This window comes from Camponotus vicinus, unplaced genomic scaffold (assembly GCF_025532165.1).
Source record: "Camponotus vicinus isolate PSW18456_S1 unplaced genomic scaffold, iyCamVici1.0 SCAF_3, whole genome shotgun sequence".
Lineage (NCBI taxonomy): Eukaryota > Metazoa > Arthropoda > Insecta > Hymenoptera > Formicidae > Camponotus > Camponotus vicinus.
The window spans coordinates 18,744,189-18,762,579 of NW_028141967.1; the positions used below are offsets into that span (position 1 = coordinate 18,744,189).

At 31.2% G+C, this 18,391-nt stretch overlaps 1 protein-coding gene across 5 annotated transcripts in view; it reads right to left on the minus strand.

The window, feature by feature from the left end:
• The window catches only part of Stum (mechanosensory transduction mediator stumble), a 30,519-nt gene extending 12,453 nt beyond the window's left edge, over nucleotides 1-18,066 (minus strand). For 2 of the 5 annotated variants that reach the window (XR_014437725.1, XM_083093754.1), the window contains exons 1-4: nucleotides 13,254-13,460; nucleotides 5,843-5,904; nucleotides 5,011-5,402; nucleotides 2,836-4,624 (exon numbers count right to left, since the gene is read on the minus strand). Coding sequence is in view for 4 of the 5 variants with exons in the window: in XM_083093754.1 (XP_082949880.1) it covers nucleotides 2,836-4,624; nucleotides 5,011-5,386 (2,165 nt within the window). In the remaining variant the exon portion in view is untranslated. Of the gene's footprint in view, nucleotides 1-2,835; nucleotides 4,625-5,010; nucleotides 5,403-5,842; nucleotides 5,905-6,702; nucleotides 6,805-13,253; nucleotides 13,461-16,969; nucleotides 17,059-18,008 lie in introns of those variants that run through there. The other 3 variants (XM_083093755.1, XM_083093756.1, XM_083093757.1) reach the window with 3 other exon arrangements.
• Nucleotides 18,067-18,391: the final 325 nt, after the last annotated feature.

Consider the following 18,391-nt stretch of genomic DNA (forward strand, 5'->3'; position numbering starts at 1 on the left):
AAAGCATCAACCGAGTTCATTTTATAATATCTTGAAGAAACCGTCGTAGCAATACTTTTTTCGATTAAAACATCGAAACTTAGAATGGCAGCCATTATGGCAGCAAAAAAGGATTGACAAAAGTTTTTGGGATTTTCAATTTATTATCCCGTTAAGCTAGTCCACGGTGGCTTGTCGATGTAAATTTCAGCACGATCGATAGACACACCTCGGCCTCTTCGACCGAAGGTGGAGAGGTTTATAACTAACTGGGGTGAAGGAACTCTTGAATCTTGCGCGAAACTATAGATAAGACAGAGAACTTCTTCGGCGTGTTCGTATCTTGGTTGGCGAAGCGAAAACTTTCTGCGAAAGTACATACGGTTTTTCGCGGGCATCGCTCGCGCGAATCCTACAATAATAAAATCGCGTCATGTCAGTTTTTCAATTGTAAACGATTGTCGAGTTGTTCCGAAAGAAGTTTTCTCGAAATCGTCTTTCTCGAAATTTTTCTGAAAGAATTGACACACATTATTCACTCTTTCAATATATCCACATTTTTCAAAATAATCTAACTTTTTCAAGTCAGTTTAAAACATTCTTAAGTTTGCGCCATTTATAAAAAAAGTGAAATTTACACTATTTATACAATGGAGTGAGAATATGATATAAATCTAAACTGCCTGGAGAAAGTTTTAAAAGAAAAATGGAGGAATTCTTCCTTTGTTATTCAAGCAAATAACTTATACTGTTTTATTCGTTGCAGCGCTATATGTTGAAAAATTATTATATTTAAATAGCGACTACAAGTAACACAAAAGTGCGCCTCAAACGCTCTCATGCATAGGGAAAGCAGTCTATATAATTTTCAACTTTTTTTTATATTTTTAATATATTGCGGAAATACTTGGAATTTTATTTCATATCCTCATCTTTCTCTATTAAGAAAAAGAATTAGTAACGATAATAACGTGCAAATATCTACCACGCGAAGTAAATTACATGATTACGCGCAATGAATTAACGGGCTAATTGCCAAAATTAATTATCTCAAGAATCTTAGAGTATCGTCTACATCACGCAAACATAATTAAGTTTAGTGAATCCGCGTCTTGAAAAGTACATACAAGAAAGTACTACAAAATTCGGATCAAACTTCGAAGCATCGTAGAATGAATAAATAACTGCGATGAATAAATAACTGCGCAGTAACACAATGGCTCCGCGATTTGTCTCGCGAAACTGCAATATTACACGATATAACGAATAACACGATTTACTATGCATTCGTCAGAGATTCGATACACAATCGCTGTAATAGGATATACAGATTTGGTCAAAATACATGAAATATCTTTAGCAAACTACACTGAATTAAACTACTCGGTTCTATTAAAGAACGTAATACATTTTTATATAGAAATTTTTATAGCAAATTGTGTGTGAATTCAGTCCAAAAATAAGGTGATTCCATATTCTATATTTGTGAACATCATTCTAGATTTACTTATTTAATATAGATAAACTATAGACTTATCTTACTTTTGCATTAAACTTTTGTTTTTACAAAAAGATATTAAAATAATAATAAAATAAACAAATTAAGCAAATATTAAAATAATAAAATATTATACATTATGATGACTTTTTTTCTAATTTTTATCATAATGTTTTATTCGCGTGCTAAACACAATCGGATTGATTACAATTTAATACAAGTATTACATTTGCTTTCGACCAATGCTGTATGCAATATTGCAAACGAGTAGTTGTGAGAGACCAGGTTTTTAGAGTATTATTACAGTGCGATAAAATATGCGACTAATCATTTCATGTCGTACAACTGCTCCTTAGAACAATCTCAAATTTACATCAAAATGAATTTCGTTTCAACAATAGCAAAGCGAGTAAAAAATTAACATAATTTGAAGGCTGTGAACATGATAATCATCCCGCTTATCCTAATAATATATATCTAATTCTATACTTTCTTTTTAAATCAAGGTTTATAACTTATATTCAAAAAATCGAAATTTAAAAATATAATTTATACATTTATTTTAAAAGAAAACTCCTCTCAAAAGTTTCAAAAATTACAAGGAAATCAAGTAAAATCAATATATCACATTATAAAGTGGTTGCATGTCAGAGTTAGAGAGCTTCAAGAGAGATTTCGACGTTCATCGCTATTCTTTTCGGCGCAATCGTGTCATGAAAGTAGTTTATTTAATTGAGAGTGATGTTTTGTTGTCGTGCCTTGCCGAAATTTCATCTTCTGATCTATCACGACTATCCGCGAAATACCTGATGTATCAGGCATTACATTCGGAGCAAATAGCTTTAATTCATTATCTACCACATGGGCGATAACGATATAAATTAATAGAATCATGCGTGCAAGCTTTAATCAGCATATCACGCGATTTGTAAGAAAAATTTATAAATTCAATAAGCACGAGTCCTTTTTTTATCAAAGTACAGATCTTTAACGCTATATTTCTGTGTGTTGTACACTTAGTTGACGATATATAATTATTATATAATAAATTAACATCATCAATCAACACATTAGATTTATATTTTTTTTCACCTATACATTATTTCTGACATTGATAATATGTAATTACAGTTTAATAGTATACATCAATGCTATAAAGATAGAAAGAAGAAAAATAAACAAATGTAGAATAAATGTTAAAAAGAGAGAAAGAACATATAGATTTGTAATAAACTATGATACTTCACACAATACATAATTAAAAAATATTTATAAATATATTCGTGATATTATATATAATATAATAAAGTAAAATAAAATATTAATATAATAAAATAAAATAAAATTTTGAGACTCACGTTGGCTCTCCATTCTGCTCGATGTGGACGATGTTGCCGCTAAGCGTCTCGATCTCTTGCGGACGCTTCACCATGTGCACACCCGTCTTCTCCCTCGGTGAGGACACCCCTCTGACCGTGTTCACACTTACTCCTGTATCCGTCGACCGTACGCTCTTGATGGAACCCGTGGATGCACCGGTAGATGACTTCAGGGACGCGTCGCTACCGCGATTCTCATTCCTCGTTCGTACCACAGCACCACTGTTTACACTCGCGTTCACTGCACCGATCGCGGAATTCACGTTGTTGTTGTAACTCGTCGTTTTGCTATTCATCGTTGTCGTGTTGTTTACCGTTGTCGCGTTATTCATCGCCGTCTCCGCTTTTTCGACTGTCCTAGCAATTTTTGAATCGTTCTCCATTATGTTTGGCATCTTATCGTTCACTGAAATCTCACCAGTGGCTGCTGCTACCTTACTACTCGTGGTGCTGCTCTTCACCTCTATCGTTTCCGATTCTCCCGGAGTCTTTCCATCGCTTTGTTTAGATGCACGAGCGTTCTGATTATTTTTACCAGAATGCTGGTTGGCAGAAGATTGATTCGAACGCTGATGAGTCGAGTTTGAACGCTGATCTTCACCGTTTATCTTGGTGACAACCTTCGTAGATTGGCCAATGCTGCCGCTCTTCATATGTCCTATAGTGTTACTCTCCGCACTGATGGAAGAATCCTTATTATCATTCCCAGGATTATTACTTGCTTGATTCGTCTTGCTCGGTTGATTTTCGACGGGTCTCTGATGCATGGATGCTGTATTTTGCACCGAAACCGGCACTGGTGATTCTCCCTTGGATGTGGGAGAGACAGATTTGGACGTTCCTTCAGATCGTTCCTTCTGCTGATTTGGCTCGACGAGAAGCGTGTTCGCATCGATATGTAACGGCTGCACTGCCGTGGTCGTGGTAGTATTCACTAAACGTTCAGACGTGCCAGTTGTTTGCGAGGTTTGCTTCAGCAGATTTATGAGATCCATTTCGTCCATATTGCCCGAAGAATTCCCTTCAAGAGTTCCCTTGCTTTCTTTCGGATTCAGTTCGGACGATTGACCATTCTGAAGAGATTGGTTATCTGTCTGCTTGTCACTTCTACCTTCCGTCACAATTTTGCCCGTCTTGTCCATCTTCACAAATCTTTCCGAGCTTTGTTCGGGCATTGAGATAAACCTGCTGGTACTCGATGAACCATTCGTCTTCAGGGGAATTTTTGACGGCGAAAGAACACGGTCTTTGCTAGAATTTCTGTTCTGATTGTCTCTTCGAGTAGTAGTAACATTGTTCTTCCGTGGTGAAATTCTCGATGTCTTTGTAGGAGATTGCCTCAAAGAATTCCTATTTTTTATATTTGATTGAGAGCTCGCCTTTTCCGGTTTTGTCGGGGTGCCTTGGATTGGCGAGAGTCGCGTCGATGCTTTTGTCGTCGCTTGTCGGCGCGTCGTCGTCGAGTTGTTACTGAGATTACTGGTGGAGTTGGAGATAAAACGGATCTTGGACTCGACAAGATTCGTACGACTCTTGGAATCGGATTTATTCAGGCGCGTCCTAGAGTCGTTTAGCTGTGTTTTCGAGCTGGCCGTGTTTAATCGACCTTGCGAATTCGAGACGTTCAATCGCGTCTTTGAATCAACTCGGCGACCGATCTTGGGTGATGGCGAACGTTCGTTGGCTTTCGTCAAGGAAGTGGATCGTTGACGATAAGTAGGTTGTGGAATCAAGCTTCTTCTAGGACTGTTTTGTTGCGATAGCGAAGCTGCAAGAGATAAATGTAATTTGACAATAACAAGAGACAATAACAATTAGATCACTAATTCTAAATAAAGTATATGAAATTTGTCAAGGTAATTCTCATTATTAAATTTTAATTTTGAACATTAAAAAAATATATATTGATAATAGTCTTTAAATACTTATATTTTTCTCTCTCTTTCTAACAACGTAAAATTTTGAAAAAATATCTACACACGCGATTTAAAAAATTACATTGTCTCAACATCTTTATAACATTTTTTTAGATGTTTCTGCTATCAAAAATATATCATCAATATAGTTTAAACACTTTTACATTTTGAGTCCTCAAAATATTTACAAAATTGTTAAAATTATTATATAGGAATTTTACTTGACAAATTATTCAACCTTTTTGGTCGATTCTACGTCGACGTCCGTCTGCGGCAATTTCCGGCGATTGCGGTCTCGACATTGAATGAGGAGGTGGTCCCTTGAAACCACGTCCACGGAAGGGCGAGACTCTTCCCGTGAGCAAATTGGGCGATGCATTGTCGGGGTCCGGGCTCGCTGGTCTGGATTCGGCAAGTATCACGAAACTGGAACGACGATGTGCCCTCCCGGAGGACGTCGACGACGGAGCGATCTTGTAGGGCTCGGGCGCACGCGGCGGCGGCGGCGCTGGGATAATCGTCGGCGATAGATAAGCGGTGTCGGGGATAGCCAACACCCGGAAGGACGGCGGGCCCTGCCGCGCGACGTGGCCGTCATGATCGATCCGCCTCATTCTTACGAGGCCCTATCTTATTATTTAAAAATCATGACATAAATGCAATTGAGCTATCAAGATTAGTTGTACTAATTAATAAAACTTAAATTATGTAAAGAAATAGAATAAAAAGTAGGAAATCTGTAATCTAAAATTAAGATAATAATTTAAAAAAGGGGAAAAATCCTGTTTTTTTATTCTTTCGCACAAAAATAATTGCAACTCATTGTCAGATAATTACATATCCATTGTCAGATATGTCTACTGGATAATTTGTTATGGATTCGATTTTGACAGCTAGATTTCTATATTTAATACTAAAAATTAATTTAGAGAATATCGATAATTTTCCTAAAGATATGTTATTTATTTCTTGTGATTGTATTATTTCTAAACAACAATTTTATGTCTTGATTATTTTTTTCTTTTCTAATTCTTTTCTAATTTGTTCTTATTTAAATCTAAAATTTGTACCTGGTGCCCTTCATGCAGATCGCCCAAGTGAGGTGGACGTCAAGATCTGCCTTTACTCTCACCTGCAAAAAGTAGAAATCTTTACTGAAAGAGATCTTTACGGAGAGAGTGCGTAACCATTTTGAAGGTAAATGGAGAAATTTTTATTTCGATGATAGTTGAGATAATGCGAGATTGCGGTTTTGCACAATGGTGCATGCAGATGGAAAATGCAATTGCAGAAATAGAAAGAGTGGCCCATTTAACCATTTTAATCAATAGTTTGCATATGCGTAAGACAGCTGCGTAAAAATTTAAACCACAGATTTCACATTTTCTCTGTGAATTTGTTCTGCTCATCGAGATAAAAATAAAATATCTGTCAATCATTATTTTAATATCAATCTTCGCAATATTATAATATTTGATTTATTGACAAATTAAATCAAAATAAAATTCAAAAAATAGATTAATGTGACGCTTAGATTCTCTCTCTCTCTCTCTCTCTCTCTCTCTCTCTCTCTCTATATATATATATATATATATATATATATATATATATATATATATATATATATATAGAGAGAGAGAGAGAGAGAGAGAGAGAGAGAGAGAGAGAGAGAGAGAGAGAGAGTATATATATATGGAATCTTGATTGTAAGCAAGTTTTTCTCGAAATATTAAGATGTTTTTCTTCCCTCTTTACGGATAAGGAAAGACTTGACTTGATGAGGCCAACAATTAACAAAGACGCGTGTAATTATTCGTTCTGTGCGGCTTAACACGCGTCTTGACGATTCGAGTATTCACAGCGGATACGTGGAACACGCATTATTCACGCTTTCGTAGACGATTTGTCTGAGCGAATTTATCGCACTTACTAGGACACTGCTGAGCTACATTCTCGATGCGGTCGACGCATCGTGCAACGTTAAATCTTTATAACAAAGAAAAAGAAAAGAGGTTCAATGCACGTACTTTCGAAATCCAACGAAGCTGAAACATGGACTATTCTTGATCGTCATTGAAATGCTCGACTCATTGCGTGATAACGATAACCTATTGATAATTTTTTTTGCGACCATAATTTGTTATTTTCGTCTCGATATCACCACTAAATAATCTCAATTAATTAATCGTGCTGTACTTGAAATTTATAATGCTGAGGAATTGTACAATTATGCACTTTAAACGAAAGAATTTTATAAGAGAAAAAAAGACATGCATTTTTAAAAATTATTTAAAATATATAAAATGTTATAGAAAGTAAAAGACATAAACATACAAGGTACGAAAGCATACTCGAACAACGAAATACATCTTACTCGATCGCGATGGATGTTTTGCAATTAAGATTTAGATCGGGACAAATGTGGGAAATGTCCGCGTAATTTACCGCACAGCTACTTGTTACAAGAGAAACCGAGTGATTTATAAATGTCATTCGCCACGAATCAATGTATAAGCAAGTACGAGCATGAATACATCGTAAATTGTAAAACCGCGAGATGGACTCAAAGCACGCGTAGTAACATAAAGCGGTCTCCAACGTGATTAATTCCTTTAAATCGTAAATGGGAAACATGCATAAATACATATAGCAAATCGGTGAGTGTGAAATATGCAAGGACAGTAGATTCGAAATCCGTAGAAAGCAGTTTTATAAAGCCGATAATATTCTTATTCTCTAATGTATTAATGTCTAATGTATTAAATTAATATTAATATATTAATGTCTAGTATATTAAATTAATACTTCATTAATACTTCAACTATTCTTATTTAATCATATTTGTAATCTATAAATTTTAATTTTAATTTTAAATTGGTAAAATGTTTTCGAGATTCTTTTTCGTTATTTTATTTATTTCAATTCAAAAATATTTATCTATTTCTTAATGGATTTTCGTGTGCATAATTAGAAATTAATTAATCGTTGAGTTGCGTTGGTATGAATTTTGCAATTCGACAATAAATTCGTGTGATTTCCATAATTTCTCGCATCCGCTTATGTGCACTGATGCACTGTGCACTTTACGTAATTATCATCGTATATCAATAATTGCATTGCATGAAGGAGATAGAGTATACAGGATCTAAAGTAACACAGATCTTTGAATATATACTTTCGCTCGTCATGACTGCTTTTAAATTGTCTCATTAAATAAAATTGATGAGGTGCTCTCCGTCATTATCATTATAAACTTCATTATTATTGAAACTGGAAATTTCCATCATTATTCGACTATACTATATTTAATGAATAGAGATTTAATAATTCAAGAACGCGAAAAATACAGAAATTCGTTTATAATCATATTCATTTTTCATTCACCATCAATTAAACATAATGCTTTATTATTTGTAATTTGTCGAAATATATTGTGTAAATGATATAATAAAAAATAATATAAAATAATATAAATATAAAATTATATAATAATATAAAATATAAAATTATACAACTATATAAAATATATAACTAATAACTATATTAAAATATAAAATACATTATTTTTTACGTTACCCGTTCAAAAGTTTTCGTAAGACGGAAATTGATTTTATCGCATTGCAAAATGAAACTTTTGTTCTAATTACATTTCGCTCCTATTTAACATATTAAGCGTTCAGTGTGGTTAAGTCTTCCTCATTATCTAATGTAGTCTTGATATCTCATTAGCCAGGTACCATTAACATTTTAAAAATCGATAGTATTTTGTATCGCTCTATATAATTTTGATCTTTCCGAGTGATATCTTTCATACGCAAAATTGTACGTTATAACGCAACCATGTAATGCATATTTATTCCTGATTTTGCTTATCTTATAATGTTAGACTTCCAGTCATTGTCTAAATAGTACACCTTTAATATGTAAAGTGTAGAACTAATTTATAGAGTCATTGTTTGAATATTGCACTTCTACATAACGCGCAGATTTGACCTTTAGTTATTGTTTGAATACGGTAATCGATCACAAGCCCGACGCTTACATTTAAATAAGAACATCGCGCATGCAGACATGATTGCTGTTACGGTCTCAAATATAAATTACGAAAGCATGTAAGGCAAATTATATTGACCATTCACCAATAAATTATGATAGTAAACGTAATAAAACTTCCGATTATAGTTATTTGAAAATATTAGACAAAATTCTCTAAATTTATCAACATGAATCAAAAGATCTCAAACATTTTAAATATCTTTATATGATTAATTAATTAAAAAATTCTTTTTTTTTCAAATAATTAGACAATTCATAACATTTGAATACATTATTTTTTGACAATTGTTTTTGGACAATTCATAACATTTGAATAAATTGTTTTTTGGTTCTTGATCTAAAACTTACTCAAAATTTTATTTGAAAATTTTATTCCAAAATTTTCTCTTAAATATTCAAAGAATCTTAAATAGCGCGCCATTTTTAGAAATCTTGCACAAACTAAATTACCAATTACAAAAATATTATTCGCATAATAGAGTTTTTGTCTGACTAAACAATATTATGATATTCTGTGAATATTCTCCATAATTTATCTCCAACAAAGGCATTCGAAGAACTTTTCGTCTCATGTCCTAGTGACCGATAAAGTGCGAATAATTTGCTATGATGAAACCGCGTGTGATTACCGCTAATTCGCTCCGACAAAGTCGAGGAAGAAGTGCGCTAAGTTGCGTCCTTAATTAACATCCATTGTATAATATTTAATTAAGTCAATCGCGTTGCCTCGCTTTCCACACATAACACCTGCGAATTCGCCGCGACTTTTTCTTCCGCGACGCGTAGCGCAATAATGCGTCCTGTCGCAATTGCGCATATCGCATGTATCACGTGGCAAATCATAAATCTCGTCTCGCGCCTTGAAGGAGAGCGGAAAACGTAGATCGCAGCATATATCTCGGGGTCAACGACCCGCTTTTACACCTGTATTTAGCGGCCGGGCGGCGGAACATTTGCGTAACCGTTGATTCTTTCTCGCGAAACGCTTTGATTACTTTGATCGTCCATTCGGACACAAAAATAGCGGTTCTTCTAACCGTCGAGCATTGTCCTTAAAAAAGTTATCTAATTGATTTAGAAAAGATATATTTTTATTATTAGTAATAATTTCGTTCTTGGATCTTCAAAAAAATCAATCCTTTGTTTCTTACATATTTAAGATATGTATTTTTTTAAATTCTTTTTTGTTTTGTGCATTATTGACTGGAACATGAATCGATTTAAAAATAAAATTTTTTTATTACATTATTTCTGAAAGAATAATAATTACGAATTTTGATTGAAAATTTATAGAAATCCGACATATTCTACTACATGTTTATTTCTATTTAATATTTATACTTCTTTATGAATTATTCTTTGAACAAAGTTAAAATATTTTCTTAAAATTTTAAAATTCTTTTCCTTTAATTTTATAATATTACTTTGAAAGTCCATATTTTATTTCTACAAGAATTTTAAAGGTTCGATGTATCTCTTCGTAAAAAAGATACTAATTCTAAGCATTTTTAATTCTAATAAATTCGTAATACCGTAATGTTGTAACGGCAAAGCGCATAACCCTTCGAAAGTGTGGTAACGAAACTTCCAGTGATCGGAAAACTCTTCCTGATGCGGCATGCAATGATTTACGCATCGTTTGCACCGGGAAACGATACGTCTGCTATGCAATAATTAATACAGGATTGTACCGACCATTTTGTGCGAAATGATCGAGTATTACGTGAATGTTACACCGTCTGGAACTTCCTCGCTCTATAAATTCAACGTACCGGTTTTTGACCGTGTCTATCACAAAAGCGATTTCTCAAAGGTGGAAGCCTCAATAATATGCATGTGTACGTGTATATTAAATAATTGAGAAACTTCTTGTGAAAACTGAAGTTTCGTAAACCCATGTCTATATGTCATTTTTAAAACCGCCGCTCGTTGCTTATAAATCCGTACAACCAGACAATCTCGTGTGCTATGATCTGTCAAGAATATTAAATAGTAGAAATTAAAACAAATACAAAAAAACTCGCAACACCAAGAATATACAGGATATTTTTTTTCTCAGTTTTACAATATATCAATAAAATAAATTTATATTTTGAATCTAAGATTTTTAACTTCAAATTCTATTTTGCAGCACAGAGAAGTTTTTATTCTAAAAGTTGGATAGGATAAAATAAGAATATGATATAATGTTATACATAAATATATTTAAATATATATTTATAACATTATATCTTATGTGTATTTCAATCTTATAGAATGAGAGAGAAAGAGAGAGAGAGAAGAAGAGTATATTTTATTCTATTGATATAAAATTGAATTTAAATATTATACATATTAAGAGAGTATTACATTTTTTTTTGTAAACGTATCGAAACATAAAAAAATATTGAAATTTTAAATATGTTTCCCTCCTATTTTAAAAAAATATTGAAAGAATAAGATCATAAAATTCCATTCAGTTCTCGCTTCGATTGTAGCATCATGAAAGAAATTGAGTTTCGCTCGAAGAAACTGTCGCGAATTAGAGTGCATTGCAGTGCGCAAGATAAAAAAATGCCATTTCATACTGCTGTGTCTGAATGTGTATTCCTCGTTCTATAATCTAAAGATCATAAAATATAAATTTTCACGCGCGCATGAATAGGCGCATCGAACTTCTCGCGTGCAAGTCATTATCACGATTTATATACCTCAAAGATGAATGTTGAAGAATATTCAAGGCCACGTGGTCATCGATAAACGCAGCCTTACAGTGCAATTTTAAAATATGCCTTATAATCTACTCGTTAATTTATATTTGGATTTTTCAAACTATAAACTTTCACGATTTCAAGAACAAAATTTATTTTTGCTATCGCTTATTGCTTGTCACTTTCATAATCCTTAATTATAATTAACATTAATTATTACTTAGCATTAATTATTAATAAGTGGTGTATAAATTTCTTGTTATAAATATATTTTCTTATTTTGTATTATCTATTACTTATTGAATTTTTTTGTTAGAATTAAACTATGTAAATTGTAAACTACTTAAATTCGCGACAAGTAAACAAAGATTCTGATGGATAATGTAGCGAGTGCGAAAAACTAATAGTCCTCGTTAAAGTATAAAATAGCTCCGGCATTTTGAGAGGATCGATACTTAAGAAGATTTTTCGTTCGCACGAGGCGCCGCCTCTTATATCGATCTGATTCAAATTCAAGTACATAGACCGCGCGAGCGAGCGGTCAGACGTGTAAAACTTTTCTTGGCTGAATGAACGAAGTAATTCACGTGATTTTTTAATCTGATTCAGTGAATGCTTAACAATATAATTGTTCTGTCTTTGAGAAATTGTGCTGATCTCAATCATTCAACACTAATTAATTCATCGATAATTTAAAAGGATTTATCAAATGCTAATAATTATATATATTTATATGTAATATACTACGCAAAATAGAGCAGTATTTTTCATCCAATCGTTTAGAAAAATGCGAAAAAATAAATTATCAAGGAAATCAAATTAAGAAATCATTAATACATACTTTATAAGTGACAAATGATATACTTATACATGAGGCATTTAATAAATATTGTTTTTGAAATTATTCCTCTGTAATTTGAATCTCATTAAACTAACACCAGCAATATGTCTAGTAATATGTTTATAATTATATGAGTAAACTATGATGGAAATCTTGTCAGTCTAATAATTAAATATCACATAAAAAAATGACAAAAATTATAAAATAAAATAAAATAGTTAAAAATCCACAAATAGCACATCATAAATATGTATATATAAAAGAATGTTATAACGTTATACAAGTAAAATTTTAAATCTCACATTGTGATAGTGTAATTGAGAGGAAAATACATTTCTCTTTGTTTTTTATCAGTTTGCACGCAAGTGTTTCCAGTGTTTTACAATCGCTGTTAATTAACATATAACAGATATATCATTATTCACAAATCACGCATTTTTTCTTTACTTTAATTCAGCTTGCACTTTATTTATTTAAATAAAACGTATAAATCTGTAAATTTATAGAATTAGAAATCTTAAAATGCTTGAAAAATCATTTGGTCTCCGCATTGGAAATCATCAAATATGCATCACGAACAATCGATCGACAAAATCGTTCTCCAAATCCGACAATCATTTCTAAACGCACCTTACACGAGGACCTTTAATACTTGACTTATGAGTGATTTATTTTCTCAAAATTATTATTCTAATATTTTCTATCACAATATCAGAGAATATCCCAAAGTCTGCCCAAAATCTGTAACTGTTTATTAACTAGATTTTTCGAAGTAAATAGAATAAGTCAAATGACAATTTACTCGTTTTTCTTTTTCATTGCAAAAGGCAACAAGGGTTGAGTTATCGGTCGAATATGATCGAAGATGATCATTGCTATCTACCGTCATCTTACCTATCTCGCAGATGGACGGAGATGTGGTATCGGCAGCATTTATGGCGACAACTTACCCCCCGAGCGAAACACGCATGCACGAGGGTTGCAGAGCCCGAGGGTAGCGCGCGCGCGCGCGCGCAGATCGCGTCCTCGGCCGTCGTCGTCTCTCTCGATCCTGACTTTGCGCGTCCTTACGCGAACACGAACGCGTTCTCACTGACGCGGGTCGCACTTGCCGCGACTTATAGCGCCCGACCGTCCGCGGGATACGCGCCGAAGGTGGTCACTCGGAGAAGCGCGGGCGCGTTGACCACCAACACGCGCATTCTTCTCGCTGTGAATGTAAAAAATCGCATTTGCCGAACATCTTGACTCATTCGTTCCCCTGCAGGAAATCGAAGAATGAGGAAAACAAAAACACGCAATCTCTCATCTCTCGCAAAATTATGAATCGACTTTTGTTTAGAGAAAATGTATTGTATTTGTAGAAGATTATCTTTCGATTTTCAATTTTAGACTCTCAGCATTTAATATTTTAATAAAATTTGAATATTAACATTCTACTATAATTAATATCAAATTGAATAAACAACATGTTGTTACATTTCTTTCTTTGCCATCAAAACTCAATTTATAAATTTCTCTCGATATTATAAATATTATCTACATTATTAATAATAAATATCACATTAATAAAATTCAATTCTAGATTTCAAAAAAACACGCTATTCATTTATTTTTCGATAATTTTACAACACTTTGTAATCAATACTATGAAGTAGATTTAAAATAATTATAAATTATAACTAGAATCCAAATTTAATTAAATAATATCAATTTATGAATAATTCAATTATCAATTATGAATAATTATGAATAATTTATAAATATTTTTTCCAATTTGTACAGAGACTTATTAGTATATTAAACACAATCCTATTTATATAATAGATATCATTACATAAATACAATATTATTAATATATAAATATTAATATAATTAAAATAACAGTCATAAATGATAAATTTTTAAAGAAGAACAGATGAAATATAAATTTGATTTTATTTATTCCGCACCCCTGGGTATATTATACAAAAACGAAACAAAAATGTTTATAATACGAGAATTTTACAGAACATAATACTTTTTGCGGAATCATTCCTATAATTCCTATAATTTATCATGTCGAGTACAATCGGTCTCGGTTGTGAACTGTTGACGAGAGAGAGAAACTTATATGAAAGTAGCACCCAATTTCTAGAATTTCGATATAATCGATAAGTAGTTCTGATTTTTTTCTAAAAAGAAAACGTTTTGGCAATTAGCAAATAGAATATCGAAATTTAAGATTTCCTAGTAATTTTGGATTTCAAATTTTAGCAAAAGTTTTTATAATTCATAAGTTAATTTTGAAATAAAAAAATTATATGGTTTTTGCCAGCATTGTATATATCTTTAGATTCCTACTTTTTACATTTAATCGCCGAACTTTTCAAAAAAAAAATCTCTTAGGAACTTTAACACTCCCATAGGGAAGATCTGACTATATATCTTTATCGATTATATCCAAATTATCATATCTCCAAAAAAAAATAAAAAAGAAAGAGAGAGAGAGAGTCCGCGAGTTTCGCACGCAACACCTACGTCCACCCACGTGTTCTCCACCCTTTCACCCTCATCCTCTTCAGAGTTGCGCAGACCTTGTCAAGAATGCGACCAAGTAACGCGGGAATACGCAGTCTAGTATATAAGCCGTCGCATTTATGTATAATCGAACCTCTCGAGGCGAGGCTGTTCATTCATTTATTAAGCAGCTAGCTCCGAATTATTGGAACATTAGCTTGATTGAACGAAACTGGGCACGGCCTATAATACACGGAATCTATACTGCCTTTCCTATGTCATCATCGATGAGTGAATATTTCAACGTCGACTGCGCGTTCTTACATGCGACTATGAATGCCGATCAAATATTTAACGATCGCAAACGTTTCAATTAACATTTATCCTAACTAGAAATATTTTATTAGTAACTTTTTTTACTCAAAAAAATCAATTCTCTAAAATATAAACATTGGAAACTGAAATTAAATAATAATATTTAGAATATGTGATATTAGAATATAATACAGTATTTAAAAATTCATATTCTAAATATTATTATTTAATTTCAATTTCTGAGTACTATTAATGTCCAGAATATTATTTTTTTAAAAGTTTACATTTTTAAGTTTTATATATAATACATGTATAAACACTTTATTATCTCTAAAGTTTATATTTTAAAAAATTGATATTTTTAAGTAAAAAAGTTGTTAATAAAATATTTTAAGTTAGGATAAATGTTAATTGAAACGTTTGCGATCGTTAAATATTTGATTTCGGCATTTATAATTGTATGTAAGGACGCGCAGTCGAAAAATAATAATATTTAGAATATGATATTAGAATATGAAACAGTTAAAATACTTATTGGGATAAATGGAAAAATATGAATACTGCTTTAATATATAACTTTAAAGTTATAAAATTTGAAAACTAATAAATGTATAAAGAAAATAATATGGCATATGTTAAATATAATTTATAACACACAGACACATCATTTTAAATATATTTTGTATTTGTACTATAATATTGAAGAAACTATTGCCCGGCTATCCAGGTGTAATTTGGATATTTTGGGACTGCTAATCCCGTACTCAAAGATGTAAGTCTCTGAGAGAAAACGTAATATTCAGAAAGTTATAATAAATTACAATTATAATAATTAAAAGTTTTATTATCGGACTAAAAATTAGAACATTAAAAATATAATAGAAAAATACAATTCTAAATATGTATACACAATAAGAATATTGAAAGATTTAAAGGCAATTATTATAGATATATTTTATAGGAAAATTGCATTTTTTAATGCAATTGTTTTAATGCATTGTTTTAAATATATTCTGTATATTTCTAAATAAAAATTACTATCCTCACTTATTGAATGCAAGATTTTATAGATACAAGTTAAGAGAATGCTAAATTATATATTAAATATATTAAATAAAACTTTTCCTCAAAAATTGCAATTTAAAAATATATATTTTACTAATATATAATATTTTATCTTAAATTATTTTATGTATTTTTCTAAAAAAATTGTCCTATTAATATTGCTTATACAACAACGTTAAATACATGTTTATGAAATGCAATATTTTAAAAGAAAAATACTAATAGAGTACTATTAGAAAATAATAAGAATATAACTGCTACATATACATATCTTGGCAAATTGATATTTTTGGTGATAAATTTATTATTCAAATATTTATGCACTTGATATATAAAAATATGTATATATAAAATTTATAAATAATATAATTTTTATACATTGTCTTATGGCAATATAGAATTTATTTTTTATATACTGATTTGATTAATTTAATCAACTATATATAAAATCAATAAGCATAATTAAAATAAATTTAATCAATACACAAGTAATTAAAACAAATTAATTTATTTACATTGGAAAGGAATATTATGATGTATTTTATAAAATCTCTTATTAATTTATGTTAAATTATTTTAAATGTTTTCTAAAATATCAATTTGCTCTACTTTCCATTCTCTTTTTTCCAACAAAAATATAATAAATTATTTATAGATATTAATAAGTCGTTGCAACTATTTGCAATACAAAATAACAAAATATTTTGAGAATATTAATATTTATTACTTACCAGTGCCAAATTTTTGCGAATTTCGCCAAAAGTATCTGCAAATTTCGTTGAACTTCAGAGACAGCCAAATGTCCAAATGTCAGTTAGATCTATAAAAAAAAATTATGATGTAAGTTACAATATAAAAATCAAAATAAACATGCAGAATTTTAAAAATATCAAAAATATATGTCAATTTCAAAATGTATTTATTTAATAAATTGTATCAACAAATTACTTAAGCTAACAGTAAAATGCAAATTCAAATTCGAAAATCACAAAAGAATTACAATAATAAATATATAATAATCACATCTATCTCGTGCATGAGTTAGAATAACAAAAATTACGTGAATGTTTTACTTAAAATTGCAGTATTTCGAATCGTTTGATTGATCCCTCGAAAAGATAGAAATTTTTTTTCTTCAGTCAATTAAACAAAACATTTTCGAAACATTGATAATTTTAGGTAGGTTATCGTTTGTTGTTTTAATGCGTTGTTCTTTGTGTTTTGTTCGCGACTTATTTTAAGATTTATGAAAAAATTGGATTCGCGAATAATTAAAATGAAAAAAACACTCACAAAAGCAATTTTCAATCTTATACGACTTATTTTTAGTCTGTATTTTCTGTATTTTTTTTTATCTCTGATCTCGCATATACTTGCACACGTTACTTTGAACTACTATTTGCAAAGAGACGCTCATCTTAGTACTTATACCCGCCGTAGGTAGCGCTAATAATCATTATTACCATACATATAATATCGATAAACGAAAATATGCTATAAACTATTAAGTAATCTTGCAATTTACTCATAAGCGATATTATTACGAATAATCACGTCTATTCTCAATTTATTCTTTTTGTCGACTTATGTATCTTTGAAAGATCGATAGGATAAAAGGACCTAATGGATCTCCATCGAAAAAATCTTGCCACTTGAAATTCCGGTCTAATATCTAATAAAATTACTAAATAATCTTACAATTTATTCAGAAGACGATTTTATTGCGAATAATCGCGTCAATTTGATTCGATTATCTCTTTGTTGGCTTACCTTTACGGATTTTATCGGAGCTCGACTTCTCTGCTTCTTCATGACACGATGTCCCGCGCGAAAGAGGAACATGAAGTTGCTGCAGAAGCGCGCGTAGCATGTTTAGCCAATCAGAATAAAGTCACCAAAACTTCCTGCGTTCTGATTGGCCAAGCAAATGAAGTATTTGTAGCGCCAAGTGGAAGGTGCAATAAATCTTTAGACACGATTTTTAAAATTTTGATGAGAACGGTATTTAAATATAATAAACACGCGCGCAACATAAATTACAAATATAAGATATAAAGAAACTCTATTTTAAATGTACAAACAAACGGAAGATAAAGTAAAAGGCTCTAATATATAGAGAAATAAATATCTTGACCGAAAAAATATTCGCTCGA